The sequence below is a fragment of the Rhinolophus ferrumequinum genome, chromosome 22 (assembly GCF_004115265.2).
Source record: "Rhinolophus ferrumequinum isolate MPI-CBG mRhiFer1 chromosome 22, mRhiFer1_v1.p, whole genome shotgun sequence".
NCBI lineage: Eukaryota > Metazoa > Chordata > Mammalia > Chiroptera > Rhinolophidae > Rhinolophus > Rhinolophus ferrumequinum.
In genome coordinates this window covers 16,677,267-16,701,746 of record NC_046305.1, presented here as the reverse complement: position 1 = coordinate 16,701,746, position 24,480 = coordinate 16,677,267, and the positions used below count along the sequence as shown (strand labels likewise).

The 24,480-nt window shown below is 33.9% G+C and overlaps 1 protein-coding gene across 1 annotated transcript in view; it reads right to left on the bottom strand.

Moving 5' to 3' along the window:
- The window catches only part of HMCN1 (hemicentin 1), a 398,555-nt gene that overhangs the window by 267,093 nt on the left and 106,982 nt on the right, over positions 1 to 24,480 (bottom strand). The window contains exons 3-4 of the mRNA XM_033093361.1: positions 18,317 to 18,475; positions 17,291 to 17,413 (exon numbers count right to left, since the gene is read on the bottom strand). Coding sequence (XP_032949252.1) covers positions 17,291 to 17,413; positions 18,317 to 18,475 — 282 coding nt within the window. The remainder of the gene's footprint in view (positions 1 to 17,290; positions 17,414 to 18,316; positions 18,476 to 24,480) is intronic.

The following is a 24,480-nucleotide window of genomic DNA, read 5'->3' as shown; positions in this document are numbered from 1 at the left end:
ACTTGCAGTAGACATAATTAAAGAGGGTAATGTGTCTGACATAAGGAAATATAATTATCTACTCATTCAAAATCTTCTGATCCATCTAGTTATAGACATATACTTCTGTTTATAAATCTTAGTAGCAGAGCAATTGGAGCTAAGCCTATACCACAAGAGACATAATTTAGAGGACTGAGTATAGGAACATTGTCCTTTAGTATAGAGACATGTAGTAGAATCATGCTGGTGGTTTAGAAAAAAGAAATGCTTTCAGAAATTGGTCAAAGCTTAAAAGTAAAAGGGTAGTTTTTAACATAGCTAACAATGAAAGAGTTACTATTTACCTATGGAACATAATTTCAGAAAAGGATAGAATCAGATTATCCAGTTCTCTGCTTCAGTTATGTCTGTAACTCTCAAGAGAGATGATGGTAAATGTTGTTTAGTGATTTTCAAAAGCTCTATAATCATGATCTTTATGTTTCTATGCCTTTATGTAAGCAAACTATAGTTCTTCTTATTCTTCCCTATATTTCTTTTTGTTAAGATAGTGTCCATCCTTTTCTGTATGCTATCTTCATATTTATCGTCGCTTTGTAATGTACCTTCGTTCTTAAAAATAATAAATAATCTTTTATAATATACTGAATCCATAACTCCTTCAATAACTTTTGCTCCTTTGGAATTCCTCAAGTTTTTCTCAGTTCTTTTGAAAAACAAGTACTCCTACCTACCAGATAAAATACAAAATAAAGGCTTGTCCAATAATGGCATTTTTCCATTGATTATTAAAAACCATTCTTAAAAAATGTAATGTTAAACCTTAAAAAGTGTAATGTTAAACCTTAATCATTAATTCTCAACTTTATAACATTTTAAGATTCTAGGTTTTCTATTATTTATCCTTAGTCTATTTTACCAATTTTATGCATAATAATTTGCATTTTTTCTCTACAAAATCAGTATCGTTGAATCCTTTAAAACAAACAAAAAAAAATGCCATTCTTTAAGCCACTTTTGGCACAGTGACCATTGTATGACATAATAAAGTAAAACAGCCCTCACTGATTCTGAGGTATCATGTTCTTCGTAATTTCTTTCATTTGATCCCCCACAGACCCTCTATATGAGGACAATAGAGAAGTACTTCCCACAAAAGAAAAATTGCTTGGAATAAGTAAGACAAAAATTCCTAGAGATCACACAGGACCAGGATTTATGAGTTCTTTTCTGCCAAAGTGTAGAGACCTTATTGAATTCATGGTGAAATTAGTAGAGACCACCATCCCTTATTAAATTATTCCTAGAATAGAGGCATTTTTTTACCCACACTATAAGAGCTTATAAATAAGCCTGAAAGGATAAACCAAATCTAGAAGTAAGTCAAATCCCTGTCATATAAAGTATAATAATCTTTAAATGAATACAACAAAATCTAACACTCAACAGTATAAAGTTAATAATGCATAACCTATAGTCCAAAATCACTCAACATATAGAGAAGCAGGAAAATATGACCCACAACTACTCAACTGAAAGACTCAGAAATCATAGAACTAGCAGACAATGAAGTTAAAACAGATGACACAAATATGTTCATATGATGAAGGATATTTAAAAAATTGAACATAATGAGAAGAAATGAAAAATATTAAAAAATAACCAAATGGAACTTCTGAAAACGTAAAAAAATAATCATAATAAAAAAATAAAAATAATAATAATACAAAACCTGAAAGGAAACATACACTAGATAGGATTGATAGAAGATTAGACACTGTACAAGAAAAGACTAATGACTTGAAGAATAGAAATAGATAATAGGCCAATAGTATAGATTAAAGGAGAGATTAAAATGTTCAATTAATGCAAAGGAAAGCAGAAAAAGAGAAAATAAGAAACAATGTAGCAAAGAATATGTGGAACAAAACCAAATACTAAAGTGATATATTTAAACCCATACATACTTATAATTACATTGAATATGTATGGCCTAACCAGTCCAATTTTTGTAAAAGAGAATATCACTCAGGATATAGAAAGAAAACCAAATCCTATGCTCTCTACAACAATAACACACTTTAAATATGAAGACACTGGTAGACTAAAAGCAGAAACTGAAAAGAAAAAAAAAAGATTTATCATATAAACGCTAAATATATGAAAACGGGTATTACTTTATTAACATCAGAAAACTAGATGTCAGAACAATAAATATCACTAGAAATAAAAGAGTTCATAATGATAAAGTTTCAATTAATCAAGAACACATAATAATTCTACCTATGTATGCACCCAAAAACAGGGGCTCAAAATACATGAAGGAAGACCTAACATAACTAAAAGGACAAACAGATAAATACACAATTAGATTTTAGCATCTATCTTGGTAATTGCTAGAGCATGTGGACATAAAGTCAGTAGCATGCAAATCTGAGAAATATTACAATTGGACCTGACATTTATATAACACTCCACCCAACAGAAAAATACACATTATTTTCAAGTGGCCAAAAAACAAGTCTCAACAACTTTAAAATAAAGTCATTCAAAGCATGTTCTTTGATCACAATGAAATTTCATTAAATATCCATAACAGAAAGTCTTCTGGACATTTTCCAAATACTTGGAAATTAAACAAAATATTACTAAATAACTCATGGATCAAAAGAGGAAAGCACAAAGAAATTAGAAAATATTTTAAGCTCAATAAAACTGAAAACACAATAGATCCTAATTCCTGGAATGCAGCTTAAGCTGTGTTTACAGAAAAAAAAAATTAGAGTATTAAATGCATGTATCACAAAGCAAAAAAGATCTCAAAGCAAAATAATGATCTAATCTTCTACCTTCAGAAATTTGAAAAGAAGGGTAAATTAAATGCAAAGTTAGGAGAAAGAAAATAATAAGGCACAAAACAATGACACGAACAAAAGAGAAAGGGAGAGAGAAATTAATCAATAAACCCAGAATAAAATAAATTTTTTAATATCTTAAAATAAATTTTAAAATTTGATAGCTATTTGACCAGACTGATTAGGCAAAAGAGAGAGAAAATATAAGTAACCAATATCAGAAATAAAAGAAGTGACATGTCTACTGATCCTCCAGACATTAAAAGAATAATAAGGCATTATTACCAAAAAAAAAAAAAACCTTTTCCTTTTTGTCAATAAATTCGACAACTCAGATAAAACGGAAAAAGTCTTTGAAAGATGGTTTACTAAAACATACTCAAGAAAAAAATGGAAACTCTGAATAAGCCTATGTCTACTAGAGAAGGTGCATTCATAATTAACAATCTTCCCACATACAAACTCCTAGCCTAGATTGCTCCCGTTGCAATGACTATTAAATATTTAAAGAAAAAAACTATATATCAGTCTTGTACAAATTCTTTTAGAAAATAGAAGAGTAGAAACACTTCCTACCTCATTTGTTTGAGACAAGCATTACTCTGATTTCAAATTCAGCAAAAACATTACAAGGAAAAAAATACTACAGACCAATATCCTTCATGAAATAAAAAAAAATACATATATTTAACACATTTTAGAAAATCAATAATTTGTTAAATATATATATCTATATATATGTCTATATATAGATATATATATTTAACAAATTATTGATTTTCTAAAATATCCTTCATGAAATATATATATATCTATATATATAGACATATATAGACATATAGACATATATATAGATATATATATTTCATGAAGGATATTGGTCTGTACTATTTTTTCCTTGTAATGTTTTTGTAACAGCCCAATAAATTATGAACAACAGGTTGGAACTGTCACTTCACAAAAAAAGATATACAAATGCCAATAATCTCAAGAAAAAAATGTTCAACATTATTAGTTATAAGCAGAGTGCAAATGAAAATCAGAAAATAGAAACACACTTAATAGAATGGCTAAAATTACAGAGATTGACAATACCAAGTGTTAACAAGAATGTAGATCAACTGGAACTCATACGTTGCTAGGGCAAATGTTAAATGGTACAATACTTTTGGAAAATAGCTTCATAGTTGTTTTTTTTTAATATAAAGTTAAATATATACTTGCAAATAACCCAGCAAACTTACTTTTAATTACTCATCCAAGTGAAATGAAAACATATGTCTGCACAAAGAACCATACGGCAATGCCTAAAGCAGCTTTAAGCAACGTAGACTAACACTGGAAACTACCCAAGTGTCAGACAACAAGGACAGGGATAAATAAATTGTGATATATCCATAAAATTGACTGCACTAAATAAAAAGAAATGAACTAATGATGCACATATTAGTTGAATTATCAAAAACATTAAGCTAAATTTAAAAACCTAGATACAATAATTTGTGGATGAATTTCAAAACATTAAATGAAAAGAGCTAGACAAAATAATTTCCATTTATATGTGATTCATTCACTCATTCATTATTCAAAAATAATAGTAATTGAACATCACAGTAGGATAAGATGCTAAAAGTGTTTAAGACAAAACTCCTGCCCTCCGGAGCTCACAGTCTGGCACTATTACAGAGATCAGAGAAACAGGAGAGTTCATATGAAGAAAGAAGTATTGATTTGAGAGGGCACAAGAATTCTATGGAGAAGAGGACTCTACGTTTTGAGAGCTTTGTCAATGTTGTCCTGTACCAGCTAGAGATGGAAAATACGTTTGTTTAGCCTTTGATGTTTGCCAAATATGAGCACAGATTTTTTTCTGATAGCTTTTCAAGAGCTGAATATATTATAAATAATCATTTCTTATGACTGAAGACTCAAACCAATGCTAGCTAGCATTGGCATCGGAGGGGAAAATAAAAAACCCATAAAATAGACTTCAGCTGATACTCAATCCCCAAAACTAAATGTTATTTTTATCACTCTTTATATTCTAATTTCTCAAGTCAGAAGGTGTCTTTCTCTGTCTGACTTATTTCATTTAGCATAATGCCCTCAAGGTCCAATCATGTTGCTGCAAATGGCAAGACTTCATTCTTTTTTGGCTGAATAATATTCCATTGCATGTATGTATGTCATATATAAGATTTTCTTTAGCATTCACCATTGTTGGACATTGAGTTTGTTTTCTGAAGCACAGCTTAAAACCACTTAGCTGCATAAGCAAATAATAACATAATTAAAAAACAACTGATTCATTTCTTTGATACTGGCACAAGGACAATACATTAATTTGCTTCTTATTCTTTCAGGTCAGAACTAATAAGCTGTTAATGTTCCATTAGAGTTTATTCAATGAAGCTTGGCTTATAGGGTCTCTTCAAGTGGGAGTAAGCTACACTTCATTCCACAGTTGCATAAATCAATGCATATTTGGAAAGTCTTCATGGCCAATAGAGCTAGCCAAGTAAGTTTATGGGCACTTTAAAATAATACTTAAGTACTAATCTAAAACAAAAATAACTTTAAACTTCTCAAAAAAAAAGTTATTGAGTCTGACAAACCTTCATGTATTTAATGAATGGTTTTCCATTAAGGTCCTCGTCTTTTCTACATCTGTTTAAGCTAGAAATTTCTGAAAGAACAGTTCTCTTTTGAAATTCTGAACTTCCACTTCCAGACCCCATTTAAAAGAGAAAGTATAAGAAGTGAGTGAAATGCAAAAATACTACAAGACTTATCCAAATATTTTTGAAGCTGCAAAAATATGCTGGGTAAGTTTTGGGGAAAAAGTACAAATTGGTTTTTATTTTTCAAAAGTTGGGTATTATTGTGTTTGCTTTGGAAACCTCATCTGAAAATGAACTTTATTCTGTTTGGTACTGCAGGCTGAATTCACGAATGACATTTATCTAAAATTATGTATTGAGCCCTCTGCTGTACTCTACATTTCTAATAAAAATGGAGGACATTGTAAAAAAAAAAACGAAAACAAAAATCCAGGGAACCACAAGCAGGTTACCTACTCTTGTGACATTTCTATTACTATAAAATAATTGAAATTCGAGATAAATCACATATTTCCTAAAGAAGATAACAAAGTGAATTAAATTTATAAGCAAATGAAATTGGTCCTTTTGTCTGATCTTTCCCTATTCATGAGTTTATTACTTAAATACATTGCATAAGACTGCATTATTTCATTTAAAAAGACTGAAGTGCTATACATTTCTAACTGACCCATGAACTTTCTCCACTCCCACAGATTATGCTAATTTAGATATCACTACAAAAAGTCCTTTGTTGTCGTGTATCAACTGCCTCACATAAAGTAAATCTGTGGCAAATTTCTAGTGGCTCTTTGATACCTCTGCATACTTATTTTTCTAAAACTACAACCATGGTTATCCTAATAACAAGAAAAAAAAAATCCCAAAGCAGAGGGGACCATATATTCTGTGGCAAAAACGACCTGACAACTGAGTGTGTGTTATGTACAAAGAAGATAATGTCAGCTGATGGATAGGCCAATTCAAAAAAATCCAGAAAGGATCCAGAAGAGCTTTGGAAGGGTGACAGAATATGCCACCCCAAAATATGCCTTTGTGCATAAAGATTAATTTGACCTGATTATTTTAAGAAACAGCAGACACAGGAGTAGGCTCTGACTTAAATCAACATAATAAACCTTAACCTTTTTCTGGTCATCTCCCCAAAACTGGCCTCCCATACACCTTTCTTTTGTCTTTACTGAAGATGGTATTATTTAAGCCTGAGTTCTGAGCCATCTCTGAAAGTTACTCCTTTTGCCTTGGGTATCTCCCGAGTATACGTGAAGTAGACATGTTAATAAACTTCTGTTTGCTGTTCTTTTTTTAATCTATCTTTTGTTACAGAGTTTCCAGCTGAGAACACAGAAGCCCTGTACTTGAGAAAGAAACAAACTTTAGAAGGTGGGGTTTGGTTCTTAATTTTGCTTTTGGATAGGGGAGACTTATTCTCTCCTCCTAGATTTCAAAATCTGACATCTTGAGGTGTGCGATTCATCCATAATCCCTATAGCTCACAGCATAAAGCCTTGCTTATAAACCCACTCTGTAAGTATGTGAAATTTTCTTTTTTTAGTGAAAATGCCTTCATTGTTTTTTTTATTTTAAAAATAATGCACACTCATTTTAAAAATCAAGAAAACACATAAAAGAAAAAATATTACAATGACCTATAATTGTATTATCCAGTGATTACCATCAACATATTTGGGTATAATCTTCCCATTTTTTTCTAAAAATGTATATATTGTATTTTTAAAAACTGCAATCTTACCGGGTATGTAATCTTAATAAACATCATTTGAAGTAATAATAATTTTAATTATTTGTTTTTACTAATTTGTTATTTAAGTTCATTTCATTATTATATTATTGAGTTAATTTGTTAATTTTATAAATATTGTTTGAATGGACAGCAGCCAAATTTTCACAAAAGGGTTCACTAATTCCTGAAGACTTTCTTCCTATTTACAGAAGATTCTAATATTCAAATTGTAAATGGTTTAACCATACCATGTCCTTTTCATGAGTTTATATTTAAAAAGGTGATAAAGTAACCCAAAAACATTTTAAAATAAATAAATTATTTGTGCCTATTTAAAATTACAACTAAGAATTTTGAATTTTTTTTTCCTTTCTCGTATTCATTCACTCACACCAAAGCTGTTTAAATTATATAGTAAATGACCTGAAAGTACATTTTTCTTCTGGGGTCTGTAGCAAGAAAGAGAAAAGCCATTTGTAATTTTTGTCACAAAGCCAAATCATAACCAAAATGTTACAAGGGAACTCTCAAAATTACCTCACACCATCTCTCAAAACATTATGCTTTTATAACCCTATTACAGTTGGTTCATTCTAGGAATGCTTAAGGAAACCTGCAAAATATATGAAGCATGTATTCTGTTTCCATTTATTTACCTTTGGTCATAAGGAAATTTTTAAAATAAAACTTCCCTTACTTTGACTCTTAACTCTTTCATCTCCTCTTTGCTATTGCAGAAAAAGAACTAAAAATTAGATTGTCCCTGATGGGTGTTTTTATTTATGTTGAACCCAGTGCAAATATGGATAAATCATGATATATAGGCTTTTACATAGGAATTGCAACATGATATCTTCATGGAATTGCTTGCCAATTCATTAGGTAAGTCTACTGTTTTCCAAGTTGACTATTGATTCGTATCACACAAAAACATTGAAAATAAGGCCTAGAGTATTCTTGACTCTTTTTGTATGAAATCCCTGAAACTGCTTTTCAAACAACAAATTCAAATGTTTTCTCCAAAGGTATTAAGCTACTTCTAACTGACACAATTATTTCTGCCAGAGATACTAACCAAGTCTTTTCTTGCAACTTTAAAATAATATTTATCTTCTGTGTGTAGTATAAAATTACGACTTTTTCTTTCATATGAATAGTAATTATATAATAGAACTCCTGGGTTGGTAATTAAAACAATTAGAAAATTATATAAACTCTTCTATGTCTAGAGATTAATAGCAGCCAATTACCTTGGGCTGGATTATTAAATTATCACTATTAAGGGAAAATACTAGCAGGAGAGGAGGCACCTCTTGATCTGGAGAAATGATGTAGTAACCAGATATTTTTATTTTTCCCCCTTTTTTGAGAGACAAAAGACTGACCTTTGGTATCCTGGGCACAGAAGCTCTTGGGTAGATTGACCAACTGCTCTAGATATTAAAGAGCCTTTGGAAAAAAAGAGACTAAGATTCCAAAATTCTTCTTCCCAAGATTTAAAATTTGGTCCTTTTCAAAATTTTTTGGACACATGATTTCACTTGATTTTCACACCAAACAAAATTATTTCTGTATATGTCTCTAATTCCTAGATTCGATTATTGAAACGGAACTGCTTTCTTAACCATGATTTAAAATCTTTATAAAATACAAATACAATCTTGTTTGAAACAACAGGTATATAACCTTTTAAATGTGTTAGTTCTCTTGTTATTGCTGAATTCTTCTAAGATCAGATAGACTCTGGGGTGTGTGTGGTTTTAGAGAGACAGACAGAGAGATAGAGGAAGGGAGGAAGAAGGAGAGGAAGAGGGGGAAAGAGAGAGAGAGAGAGAGAGAGAGAGAGAGAGAGAGAGAGAGAGAGAGAGAGAGAGGTTTATTTGACCATAGATATATGCTTTCTCTAAACAAAAATTTTAAAAGGAAGCTTTAAAATTTAAAGAGATAAAATATGAAAGAAAATATCCAAATTGTTGATGCTCTGAAAATGGTTCACTAGAATTTTATTTGCTTCAACATTGCAGATTTTTCCTCATGGTTTCTTGTGTTCCTTTGTGGTTCCCAACAGGTCAACTCTTCAAGTGATCGTGGTCACGGACGTCAGTGGTAAACCACTTGTTTCAGTTTTAACTATCAAGCACCACGACATTTTTTCTCTCAAATCAAATCTTTAGTTTCCACCACAACTCCAGTAAAAATAAAGACCGAGCCCTCTACATGAGGAGAATAGATCATCTCTTTCAAGCCAGTGCCAGCTGGAATGAATTTTTCAAAGACTGAGGTTGATGCTATAACTTTGTGATAGTTAAGACCCTTGAAAACCCAGAGTGAGCTATGCAAGTGATTGGTTGATGTAGTTAAAGCGGACGTCTCATAGATTGATATTTTATTTCAGCTTCTAATCAAAATAGTTGTCAAACTAAATAAACAGATTTATTTCTTTTTGCTATGTGTTTTTGTCCTGCTGAATGCATGTAACCTATTGACTAACATTTGCTCTTAAATAACATTTCTTTTCTTTTCGGAAATATTCTTTCAGTTATTTATATAATCTTCTTTCTCCTTTCTCTCTGCATTTGTATGTTAGGAAGAAGCTTTAGTGAGCAGTATCCATTCTGTTTTCTGAATTATAGACAAGTAATACCAGGGGCCACATATTACGATTGTCTTCTGAAGGTCTGTGGGGGAACACTTTCATACTGAACCTTACATACTGAAAACTCACAGGCAGTGAGTTTTCTTTTCAAGATATGACTTCTACTGCCGTCACCGAATGTACTGCCACAGTTTGTAACCAGTGCTTCCAACAGGTCCCAGAGTCAATACACAAAACCAAGCAATGTAAGATGCACATCCACTTTTTACAGGGTTTATCTTTTTAAACAATGCACCCTCCACATCCCACTTTTTCACAATGTGGAGGGCTCTGCTGGACTCTTGGTATTTTTTGCCTAAATGCAGTTCTATTGAGAAGAGTCATCTTTTTTATTTTCTCCACTTGCGAGGAATATTATGTACTTTATATACTTTAAATATCATTTTGAAAAACTGTTCACATTCTCAGAGGCCTATGAGCAATAAATAATTGTTTGAACAATAAATTGTTATGTTTTGCTTTTTTTCTAAACAAATGGAAACACAAAGCACACATGGCTGCATTTTAACTATATTAGTGACCTATAAAGCACTGTGCCTGGAGTATTAGCATCCCCACCACACACTCATGAGGATAATATGTCATTCTTAGCATAAGGATAGAGAAATAAAGCATTCCACTGAACCTAAGGTAAGTGTTCCTTTTTTGGTGTGTTTGAGCATTTAGAGACTTCCAAAATATTTTAAAGTTTGAGATCTGAGCTTTCCACTTCCTTTTCAATTTAATTAGGTGAATTCAAAGAAGGGATAAGTGGAAACATTTACGCATTGTTTTCACACATTTCCTGTAGCATTCTGCAATGTAATAATTGTCTCTGATACATTTTCAAATTTCAGAGGAAACACCCGTTTCTACTTATTTTCAAGGTCAGCAATAAGGTTACGTTTTTAAAAATGTCTGAAGTGAAACTCAGAATAAGGGGGAAAAAATGGCAGGTACCTCATCTAAATTAATTATTAATTGTTCAAAACCTTGGGTTTCAGATTCTCATCATTAAGCACATATGCAGAAAACTCTTGGTCAGAATTCTAGTCACAAGTAGCCATCAACCTAAATAGCAGGAAGGGGCTATGCCGAATTCGTACTCCAGCAAAGCTGATAGTTTTTTTTTAATATCAATATTGACCCCAGTGAAAATGAATATAAAACTAGCTAGAGAAGTATATCCAGTAATCTCTCACCTATGAGGATTTTTATTGCCAGGTTGTTGCTATTTTTCACAGATTGGCTGCAAAACTGTCACTTTGGTTTCCTAAATTTTAGCTGCTTCCTCTAAAATGTCTAGTGAATTCAACTCTTTCTTTTCCACTGGAAATTCCTTAGTGGAAAAAATAAAGGTTTTTTTTTTTGTTTGGTTGTTTGTTTTAAATCTTAGAGTCCCCATTCCCGTTAGAGACAGAAGATAGGATCATCTGCTCTGTCTTCCTCCAGAAGAATTCCATGGATCTGTCTATTGCTCAGTGCCAGGATGCTTCTCAGGCCCAAATCCCCTCCCTTCTCTTTCCTGCAGGAGCACCGGGGACTCTGTCTACTTTCCTCTCCTCTCAGTAGCTCTGAATACACACATGCTTACTGCAGGAGAACTTGCAAGGGATTAGCATTTATTTTCCTTAGTGATTCCTATACAGTGCATATTATGTTACTATGTTATTATTAGTAGTAGTATTTTAATATTTAAAATTATTATTATTTTAAAGGTCACCAATATGGTTAAATGAAGCCACGTGTATATTATGTTTCCATCTGTTTAGAAAAAAACGAAAAATAACATATTTGATTTATAGTTTAAAAACTTATTTAATGGCCATAGGCCTGTTAGGATTAAATGAATGCACTCATCACAGTGCTTGGAATATCATAACTACTGTTACCTATATTATTATGATTATTATGATGTTATTCCTATTCTCAGAATAAGCAGTTAGACCCTTTACATTTTTAATGGTATTTTTGTGATGTGGAAGTAAGAAAACTGACAAATACAGGTAAATTGTAAAAGTTTGAGAATCTTACAAATGTTTTTAGTAGTTTTGAGTCCATTCTCCCTTAGGTATTTATTTCTAAAGTGTGGGTGGGGGTGAGGATGTACCAAAATACCCTTCTCCTTCTGAGCCCTCATCGGAAAACAGTACCCCTAGGACTACAATCAAAGCAAAACCATAGGTGCTTTCCTTAACAAATGAGCCATTGCTTGTTCTAAGAATCTCTCGGGTGGGCGATTTTCATTCTCCTGGACTTTATTTAACTTACTATATGCACTTCTTATTCTATTGTCACAACAGTCCTAGGAGTGACTTAATGTGCCTGTTTTCACATGAAGAAACAGTCTCAGAGAAGTTGTACAGTTATATAAGGTTGTTCAACTAGCTAAAGACAGGGAGGTCTTTCAAACCCAGGTCTCCCTGATTCTAAAGAGCCCGAGTTTCTCATTATAGCGTATGGCCTTTGACCATCTCATCCTTGATGGACACTAAATATATATTTCTTTGTCTTAGGGAAAATTCTTAAAATGTTGCTGGAATATTTTGACTAACATGTGTCACTAAATAAAAATAATAGCAGTTAATATTTATTGATGTTCTAAACACAACAACGTATGAGGGAGGTACCATCATTCTCATTTTACAGATGAGGAAATTGAGACAGAAAACTATGTAACTTGTCCAAGGTCACATGGCTCGGGTATGCGTCGTGGTCCGGAGCCTGGAGTCTTCACCACTACACAGTACTGCTTGTGTTGGATATTTTCATTTTGTCTCTCCCGATCTGTTTTCGACCTTTTTCCAGACGGTTTGTGCCCTGGGATGCTGACCTTTATGGAATGGCTCCACAGGGCAACTTGGTCTTCCATCTTCCAGTTAGACTGGGGGAAATGGAAGTCACCAAGAAATGAAAAGGGATGAAGAATCATCCAACTAGCAATAGATCTCTGTGTTAGCTTCTTTAACACAACAAATATAGCATCTGTGAGTAACTTTGAGATTTCAAACTTGGACTTTTCTTATACCAAAGGAAGCATTAAATTACATCCATTGACAATCATCCAGTTTACAAAGAATGGAAGGGTAAGACTGTTTGGTTCCAGTTTCATCTTCAAAGGTGAATTAAGTACATCTTTGAGATGTGTCTTAACTTGTGCTTCTAAAATGTAATACTATACAGTGATTTATAGACTTCTTATGCTTGGCCAATTAATTTCTTCACTGGTTTCCCTTTTATGTTAAATAAAGATGAAAGATACCTAGATCTTCTACTTAATCACCATTATTAAGAAAAAAAAAAACTAGGAAGAAAAAACTTCAAACTGGCTCAAGAAAGAGTTGATACAAAATATACCCCACTAGGTTAGGAAATTGATGAACTAGATTAAGAGGGTAAAGCAAAAGACTCTACAGTTTCCTTTAAAAACAGCAGATGAAAAAAATGCTCTTGAGTAAAACGAAAGGACTCAGCATGTGGGTGGCTTCCCTTCAGTTCTTATGTCTACGAAATGCACAAATGTCACTGTAGCATGTAGTGTCCCTAGAATTTATAATGTTTTTATAATAGGAGAATTTGGAACAAGAGAAAAGAAAAATGGCTACATTATGTACTAAAATTTTTGCAAATCCAATTTTAACGCTGTCATTCTGCTTTTTGTTAGCAAAATCTTCCACCGTGGTAGCTTTCTATAAGGAATATGTTGGCTTACACAGTTCCAATAGCCCCTTCACAATATCTTTTCCTTACACACAAGAAAAAAGAAACGCCAGCCTCTTCCGGGACTCTCCCACTCAAATTCATTTCCTAGCAACTAGCCATCTGGTTTCTAACAAACACACTGGCCCAATTTCCTCACTTTGAAAGCAAAATAACAATATTACAAGGATTATAATAATATTTATTTGGACCTTATCCTGCACCAGACTTTGTGTGGGACACTTTACATTATCTCATTTAATCTTACAAGAATTTTCTGAAATGGATAATTCTATTATCCCCCTTTGACAAACAAGGAAAACTGGGCCTTGCAGACACTATGTCACAAAGAAATACAGAATTTTTATCAGTTAGGATGCATTTATCTTTTTCTTTTTTCTTTCTTTTTTTTTTTTGTAAAGGAAGATAGTTTATTAGAGGCAGAAGAAGAGGTTGCAGCTCCCGAGCGGGAGGGGGTACCGAATGGGGGTGCCCAGTGACTGAGGCAAAAGCTCTTACTTTTATACCTTCCCTTGCCTGTTTGGGGAAGGGGGCTGGAGACTTCTAATGGGATTCATCTATCAGGATCTCCTGTTTGCCCTTCATGAAGGGATTAACAAAATAACCCATTTCTATCTATCAGATCTGCTTCTTTGTCCAGCCAACAGGGATTTGAGATTATCTATTAACCTCAAGGTGTATTCTCATGTCTCTGTCCTGGAGTGAAGGAGATGTTCCAGAGTCTGGAGTTTCAGGATATGGCTGCTTTTTTGTTTATTCCACCAGGGACCCCCCCTGTCTACCTAGCAACATGCTAACTAACCTGTCTCAATTTCCACATGTAATACATTTTTTAAAGTATTGAGATACTACTCACACTCTTTTTTTCTTACCAACTCTTCAAAATCCAGTACATATTTTACACGCCCATTTGAAGTTCATATTCACTCCCACTGCCAAGCCCATGCAACACCTGACCTGCTTTTTCTCTCTGTAGCTTCACCTTGTCTAGAAATGGGTATAAATGGAATCATTCAATATGTCTAGCTTCTTTCACTTACCATAACATTTTTGAAGTTCATCTATATTGTAGTGCGTATCAATAGTTTGTTTTTATTACTGCGTAACATTCCAGTGTATCGATATATATCACAATTTATCCATTTACTAGTTGATGGACGTTTGGATTGATTCTAGTTTTTTACTATTATAACTAAAGCTGCTGTGAAAATTTACATACGAGTCTGTGTGGACACATGTTTTCATTTCTTTTGGGAAATTATCTAGGAATGAAAATGCTAAGTCATGCAGTAAATGCATATTTTTCAAGAGACTGCCACACTGTTTCTGAAGAGATTGTACCATGGATGCGTTTATCCTTAGGCAACTGAATACTCAACTCTAAGTAGCTTACGCCAAAAGATCATTTCTTTAACTCGAGGCTGAGTAATAGGGTGGATTTGAACGTTGACTTAATCCAAAGGTCTTGGATCTTCTTAGTTCTTTATTCCCCCTTGTAATTGTTTCATCTCAGACTTGTATGAAGATGCCTGCATCAGATCTGGAGTTCACATGCATGTAGGACAATAGCTAGAACAAGAGGACTTGCCCAAGGCATCCTTAGCTAAATTCCCCTTGAGTCTACATGGCCCAAAGTGGAGGCCATACCAATTGGCAAGGGGTTGGAATTGCTATGCTTGAGAGACAAATTAAGGCCCATCCCCATTGACACCAAACTTCAGTTTATAAAAATGGACAATTTTAGCAATGCTTCTCTCTAGTCCTTTTCTGCATAAACTAAATGGAAAGATCAGAATGTCAGTGGATAATGTGGGAAAGAAACACTATTAATAAACCACTGGGTGAAATTTCTGTGATACATCTACGCAAAATTCTCTGCAATACACACCACATGTTTGTAAATTGTAATTCTTGTAAATTATTTGGTAATTATCAGAATTGTTAAAAATATTAGGACAACAAAAAATTATGCATCATGCTGTTTATTTAATAAATAAAGTGTGTGCTTCTGTGGGGCTTATTTTGTCTGTGTAAGGCAACAATATCTTCAATTCGGTGTAAGTCAATTTCCCTGGGTATATGGATACAAATGGAGTTACAGTCACAGGACACACCATGTTATTTTTCAGCTCTATGGCCCAACGTTGAATGAAGTCTATGGTTCTCCTTAAGCTTCACCTCATTTGTGCTGGGAATCTGCAAGTTGTGCCTGACTGCTCACAAACAGATACAAACAACTGTTCTTTCAAAGGCCCTGAGTGCCAGCTATGTCTCTTTTCGCCTCTTCTCTTCTCTAGTACTTTCTGCTGGGAACCACCGTGTCCACCGGGCATGACATCCTCTGCTGACGCCAATGCCCCATCTGTCTGTACCGAACTCCACGGTCTCTTCCAACTAAAAGGCTCACAACACCGTAAGTGGATAGTGTCCTCACTGATGCAGGAGAGAATGACGCTCTTCCTCACTCGTGCCCTACTTTGTACCGATAATATTGATTGTACCCCAGGGTCTTACACAATTCCAGATTAAAAACAATTTCAACAGTGGCCTCTCCCTCACTAGGGTCAAGCGCAGTCTGTGGGATGGGACAGGAAACCCAGTTCCTGAGAGAGTCCTGCACTCTTCTCCAACTTTTTCTTCCCAGGCTCCCAAATGCTCATGCAAACGTTTATACAAATAACTGCTAAGAGCTTCCCTCTCTAATTGTCAGGGATTTCTGAACAGTTACAAAGGACACAATATGGACTCAAGCCACAACCCCATTTAAGGCTGTTTTTTCCAAGAAAAAGTTTTTTAGACTAAAGTCACCTTCCAGGTTTGTATATCGTCTGTTGATAAAAAAAAAAAAAAAAATACTTTTGCTGGATTGTTTATTCTGGAACTTGCAATGTCCTACTGGTTCCATCACAATGTAATAGGAACTCTTTAGTTACAAGAGGACTACTGAACCATTTTATTCAAGACAGAAAGGAGTCTACCATGACATTAATAGAACGTGGATAGATAGAGGGGCCACATCAATCAAATGTGAATTATCTCCACATACAACCTTATCTTTGTACTGGCATGTTCCTACTTGCCAGTGGGAAACTTAAGTGGGAGTCAAGTAAATATATAAATAAACACAGTTTCACTAAACAAGTGAGGACAAGGCAAGGTAACAAAAAAGAGAAAAAAAGAATCTTGACAATCAGACATATCTCTAACACTTTTAGAAATCACCAAGATTTTCATTGTATACAAGTTATAGATTTTTGTTATCATAAAAGTTTTTAGATAACTAAGTAGTTATAGGTTTTTACTTTTAATCTGAGACATCAAACTTCTTTAGAATTTTGCTCAATAACTTACACACATTCTACGTCACTAAACAGTCAAGCCTCCTTTCATCCATGCCAAAAGCTGTGCATCAGAGACACAAATTCACCTTATTAAACAACAAGAACAAACTATAAAATTGTTCAAGTCTCACTAAACAAATTTTAAATACCCTTATGCTTAAATTTAAATAATTTGTCAGTATAGCATAATACGATCTAGAAATTAATACAGGATACATCTATGCTTCTCCACTTTGGTCTAATGACTCTACTGACCTGTGGCCTAGGGGAAAAAAAACAACAACAAAAAACTTTTGTTCAAAATGTTTTTTAAATCAAATCTGTCACAATTAGATTGGCCAAACTGATTTTTGGTAGCGAGTAATAAAGTAGATCCACTTTATTAAACTGACCTCATTAACTTGCTTTTTGTCCAGGTGGAACACTTGACCAGAACTTGTAGAGGCAATTTCTTCATAGACTTTATAGCCAATATGGCTCCTGTCATCACAATCTCCAGTAAGCACAAATACCACCTACGATTTTTAAAAAAAGAAGACAGTTTAAAGGGTTTTCAGAAATCAATATACATATACTGAGCACCTATTATATGTTAACATACTACTAGGCAAGTAGAACATATATAGTATTATATATATATATATTCTTCCCTATATCCATGGACTTTGAGAAAGCTGTGGAAGTTTCTATTACTAAACAGGTAGAGCTCATTATGTCACCTTTGAATCAAAGCTTGGGCACATGGCTTGCTTTGGTCAGCAGCATACGACAAACAGGGACATTCTACCAGTTCTGAGCCTACACGCGAGGCGTTGCATGTTTCCACTGGATCTCTAGTGTTTCTGCCTTGTCCGTGTGAAGAGCATGCCTTGAGTAGCCTACTGGTCTCAGAGAAGAGGCAAGTCACCCCAGAATTAAGCCTGCATAAGCCAAACTCAAAGTATCCTCAGACATTCTAGCTCAAATGAGCCCTGCAAACATGTGAGAAATAAATGATGCTGTTTTAAGCTATTGAGAGTTAGAAAGCTTATTATGCAGCAATAGCTAATTGATACAATAAGTAACTCTGATTCTGACAAAATTCCACATAGAAGGTGGTATTTTAAACACAGGTCTTTTTTGTTAGGTCTACGTTTTTGTCAGTTATAAGGATACAATGGCAACAAGCACTTTAATTAAGCCCCAATCATTCCTTCTCTGTATTACAAAACAAGGCACTCATATGCTATGAGCAAATATCACACATCCATTTAATATGTTTAAATTAAATGATGCATACATATTGGAGTACGCATCTATGGCTCAATAGTTGTAATTATTGACATTTGCCACGCATAGTATAGTCACAGAGCAGAGGCAACCTCTCACGTGCAGTACTACTTGCAGCCGTGGAACATCTAGGGCTGATTCCTACTCACTTGTGACTGTTTCTGTTGTATCAGTTGCAGCACCTCATGCGTTAGCCGATAGTCCTTGGACCGTGCGTCAGTGAAAACATAGATGAAAGAACCAGGAAGAGAAATTTCCAAGGCAATTTTTATAGCTCCAATACTCATTTCTGGACAATCTCCACCACCCTGTTAAGGAAAAGCGAGGGGAAAATATGCAATTATTTCATCAGTAGGGAAAAAAGGGATACTTTAGTTATGAAAGTTCACTTTGGGTGCTCTAGAACTGAGCAAATTCTCTTCACTTTCACTTTCTGTCAGTTCGCCACTGGATTAACCACTTTGGTACGAGGAGATGGAAAAGATATGAAGTGACGTAAAGATGGAAAAACCTGCACTTCTGAATAAATTATAAATTCACCCAAAATACACAAAATAAAAATTGTTACATATATAAATTTAGTTAATTAAATGTTGATTCATTTTACCATTCTCTTACATGACTATTTCATACATCTCCTCTTTTCTTATCTCTTTTTACTCTTATTTGATGACCTTGCTTCTGCTGTAAATGGAAACAACCATAAGAGAACTTTCATGATACCTATTAACCTACCAGCAATAGCACCCAGAATGAAGGACTCATCTGTGCTCATAGCTAATGCTAACTAGTCACCTGAGCCTACCGTAGTCAAGGACATGGCTCTTGTGGCTATCTCTTTTCTCTACTCCACCAGATATTTCCTCTTTACTGGATCATTCCTCCCAACAAGCAAACATACGGCATATCCCTCATAACCCAAGTTTTTGCTCAGATATTGCCTATCAGAGCAGCCTTCCATGACAAACTTATATAAAATTCACCTTGTGTCACTCTTTTCACTCTGCTTCATTTTTCCTATGAACACAGGATCTCTGAGTTTTATTTCCTACTTGAACAGGCTCAATATACAAGGTGAGATCAAACAATATGGTGTATGTTTAAATTTTAAAAAATGTATTGGAGTTAAAGACACATAGCCAGTAATGCCCCTCAAATTACTCCCCCTTGCTTGGAATACACTTATCCCATCGTTCTTGCCACTTGCTGAAGCAGTTCTGGAAGTCCTCTTTCGTGAGTGTCTTTAGCTGCGCGGTCATGGTTGACTCGATGTCCTGAATCATTTTGAGTTTGGGGAAGAGCCAGAAGTCACACAGTGTCAGATCCAGTGGATAAGGTGGATGAGGACACACCATAATGTTTTTATTTGACAGAAATTGCCGTACCAGAAGCGATGTGTGACACACAGTGTTGTCATGATGGAGGATGAAGTAAAGACAGTTACGAAAGAGGACTTCCAGAACTGCTTCAGAAAGGAGCAAGAACAATGGGATAAGTGTGTTTGAAGCGAGGGGAAGTATTTTGCGGGGGATTAATGGCAATGTGTCTGTTACTGTAATAAATTTTTTTTATTTAAACATTCATCAGAGTTTTTGATCACACCTCGTATTTTCCTAAACAAAAATAATCCTCACTCTAAGAGGAATTTTTATCATATTTATTTCCTTCAAAAATAGATGGTAAGAAGAGTGAAGGGATTAGGAAGTACAAATTGGTAGCTACAAAATAGTCATGGGGATGTGAAATAGAGTATGGGAAATATAGTCAATAATATTGTAAAAACTATGTATAGTGTTAGATGGGTACTAGACTTATTGGGGGGATCACTTCATAAATTATATAAATGTCTAAGCACTATACTATACACCTGAAACTAATATAAAATAATATTGAATGTCAGCTATAATTAAAAAGTATATAGTCACAGGATGTAAAGTATAGGGAATACAGTCAGTGGTATTGTAATAGCAATGTACAGTGTTAGATGACTAGTAGACTTGCTGGGGTTATCTCTTCATGAGGTGTGTAAATGTCTAATCACTATGTAGTTTTGTACATATGAAACTAATAATAATAAAAAGATGGATTTATAGATGAAATTGGAAGCATGTAGTATTTACAGTTTTATGTATTATATTTTAAATTTAGGATTATACCTTGCTTATGGTTCCATGTCATCAATGTTCTTCAAAATCACAGGTTTTAGTGATAATATTTAGTTCATAATACTCTATAATGCCTACATCCCATAATTTAGTCAACCATTTCTCTACTGTTGAACATTAATGTTTTTACAACTTCTCCTCTATTATAAATATATAAATACAAATATTATATATATATATATATATATATATATATATATATATTATATCTGATTATTTCCTTAGCATAAATGTCAATAACTGCAGGGCCAAAGGAATGGACTTTCAACAAATCTGTTTTGAGCAATTAATAACTGTCCTTGCTAGAATAAGCATACAAAAATGAATAAGCTAAAGTATCTTGTTCTCAAGGAGCTCATAGCCTAGAAAAGACAATCAAATAAAATGCACGGCAACTTGAGATCGCGGAGGCCCTTGTGAGTCCATGGTCTACCAGAATCCAATATGTAAGATCTCTTTCTCAAAAAGAAAATAATTATTCAATGAAAGGGATAAGGTTTTATCTTTAAACTCTTGGGATTCTGCTTGATTCTCCAATTGGGGATTTTTCCCCAGACTCTAAACAGCCTCAGATTCTGATACAGATGTCTTGAGCATCATAAATCTAATCAGAGTCATAAGAACGAAACATTAGGATCGTTTATACTGTGGCCTGGACAAACTGAAGAATATTGTCTTGCATTGGATCCCACTCAAAATTTCTAGCCATTGAGTACCATTTCTTAAGTGAGTTGGAAGAGAGCAACTGTTATTAAATGCTTCTAAAATTGGGACACCCATTAAATATCTTGTCACTTTCTTAATAGTAGGGAGCTGGACGCTGCAGTAACTTGATCTTCACTTTTGAGACGATATCAGCTATAGACTCCCAGAAATGTTACTGAGTTAGCAGTCCCTTCTATTTTTGCAGGGCTTATCGTTTATCCTTATTACTCTGTGCATTTTCATGGTATTTAGTGTAACAGATAATACTGCTCTCAAAAATCTGTACCCTTGTATCCTCAGACTGTACTTATCTCCCACATTCCAATCTTCTACTTTTAACTGGTTGTTAAACATCTACTCCTAGATGTTTTATGGCTCTCTACAATTCAATACATCTAAAATGAAACTCATTATATTTTCTCCCAACCATGTCTTCCATATTTTTGTTAATAGTACTGTCTGCCTACATAGTCAAGTTCAAACCCTGAGTCATCTTTGATTCCTCCCTCTTCCTTTAGTTAATCAGTGGTCAAACCATATTCCTTCTACTTCCCTCATGAATCTGTCCCCTCCTTTCTTCTTTATGTCCTATAATTCACTCTTCGTATCATTAAATTTATTATAAGTATAGCCTCCTGTCTAATCTTCTATTCTTCCTACCACCACACTTTATGTAAAAAGCTGTCTACATCATGTTCCTCCTTAAAATCTTTCACTAACTACTTGTGTTGGATCAAAGTATCTTCCTAGCTTTCTGTCTCCTCCTCCCTCTTCATAGGCTGCTTCCTTTAAGCTGAAACCAATTCCTGTTGTTTGAATTGGCTCCTTTGCTTCACATTTCAAAGTCTTTAGAACTTTCATTCAAGGGATCTTTCTACTGTTCCATCTTCACCATCAAACACTCTTCACTAGTATATGCATGTCTAAATTCTCCCATTTTCTATAAACTCTTTGATAGCAGGAACTGGGCTTTGCGTAGTCCTTTAGTCCTCAGTTCATTGCATGTGCTGGCATACAGTAATCACTGAGTAAATGTTTGTCAAAATGAACTATTTTCCTTCCAAGATTGAGATAATGTGCCTTCCCCTCTTTAAAACTTTGTCTTTTCTTCCAGTCAGATGTACGTCCTTTCTTTTCAGATGTGCTCTAATATGCTTTACCCTTTAATGACATAACATATTTTCCTTTGCATAATAGTTATTTGGAGAGATTTTCATGTGCAACAAATACCCTTGAATGAGCATTTGTGTGCTAGGAAAGTGGGAAATAGCTACTGAGCAGATTAGTAACTTTATATTTGGATAGGAACAATTTTTTCTTGCAGCCAATTTGGCATATCTCTTATGAATCTTCCGGAATTCTCAACTCAAAAAAATTTAGACTCCTATTGTATTTTCAGAAGCTTAAAACAAACAAACAAACAACACCAAAACACTCCCCAACTGTGGTCGAATGATGTACCTGAGTGTGAATCACAATATAATTTATCCACTCCACAAGTAATTCTTAAATGGCCAAGTACACAATACAGCTCCCTGGTGGTAAAACTCTGAGGAGAAATCAATTGGCTTTTGCTAATTGTCATCTACTATCAAGAGGCTAGAAGAAATCTATTGTCTGTGGGGAAAAATTAGAATAGCTAAGAAATCTCCCTATCTGAAACTTGAGTTTGAGATCCATGCTAGAAATGGCAAGAGTGATAAACCTCGTCCAGTTATTGAGTGAAGGACAGTCTCTGAGCCAACTGACTTGTGTTCAAGTGCACTCTAAGAAGATCTAGGGATGGGTGCCTTATTTGATCCCAAAACATTATCCACAAGTCAACTCTAGAGACCACTAGCATCCTTGGAAGTGACTCCAAACGAATTCATCCCCTTGAGATCCCTCCATAACTTCAGGCTCATCCTAAAACTTGAATACTAAAACCTAAAACCCTGAAAAAAAACATGTGTTGAAATGGGACCTCTAAGCCTTTGATTATTTTTTTTTACCCTATATGTTTATATAGAGCAGTTTAAAACCACATATTAAAAAAATAATAAAATAAATAAATAAATAAATAAAACCACATATTAATAAAAGCAGTATAGTCAATACGTTATTTGCTTTAAGTATTGGAACCACCTTATTCTCCTGAAAAAAAAAAACACCTCTGTGAAACACTGAACCTCATAAATACGGTGCTTAACATTAGTCAATATCCAAAGGAAAGAGTGTGTTAAGCAGACATAGCTATAACTGCACAGAAAATTTCACAACTACAATTGCAAATGAAAAGCTTTCCTTTTATTTCTTGTTCTTTTTTATATCTTACTCTCCAAAACAACTCTCTAACTTCAAAGGAGAAACCAACATAAAGTCTCAAAGTAGCCATAATATTGGAGAATCAAAAGGAAACATTTTGACCCATGTATGTTGAAACCCATTATGGATGTGCTTTTATACATCCCTTGGGAATGATTTGTGTAGTTTAGTTAATTTTTCCTGCTGTGGAAATCAGTGTATTCTTTACAATAAAAATGATTATTCTGCCCTAAATTTCACATTTGCCTACACAGATTATATTGTAATCACATTGATTCCTTATTAATTATAAGTCGTTCTCAAGAATAAAACTCTTCTCTTCCCCAAATAGTACATTATCCTTAAATAATTACCTTCCTGCATATAGTAGTTAGTGGTTATCTAAGAATAAATGTTAACTAGTAATTCATATCATAGTGAAACTATTTGCCCATCTCATTATGGATGGAGGTTCCTGAAAAGAAAAGTTTCTTTTTCTAAAAGAACTTAACATATAATATTATATTCTTATAAGAGCTCCCTATCTGATACTTGAGTTTGATGTTCTAATCATTTAAATTTGTAAATAACCATGAAAAGTACCTATAAAAGGAATACCTTAGACATGTGCTGTCTTATACAGTAGTCACTAGCTAGCTTCGTGTGACTTATTTAGTACTTGATGTATGGGTAGTAAAACTGAGGAATTGAATTTTTATTTTATTTTAAATAATTGAAATTAAAAAACTAAAGAAGTACTAATTTTTTATATTGATGACATTGAAATTAAAATATTTTGGATATAGTGGGTTAAATAGATTATTAAAATTAATTTCAACCATTTTTTAAATTAAAGTTTATTGGGGTGACAATAGTTAATAAAGTTACATAGGTTCCAAGTGTACAATTCTGTAATACATAGGTTCCAAGTGTACAATTCTGTAATTCTGTAATACGTCATCTATATGTCACATTGTGTGTTCACCAGTTTTTTTTAAATTACATATGTGGGTCACTGTATATTTCTGTTGGACAGCAGAGCTTTAGAATGATACATTTGCTTTAGTTACATAGGTTTCCTTCTAGACTGTTATGTGTAAGGTTGTTGCTGTGATCTAAGAGTCTTGCACGAACTTTGTTTCCTGGCAGAAGTCATTAGA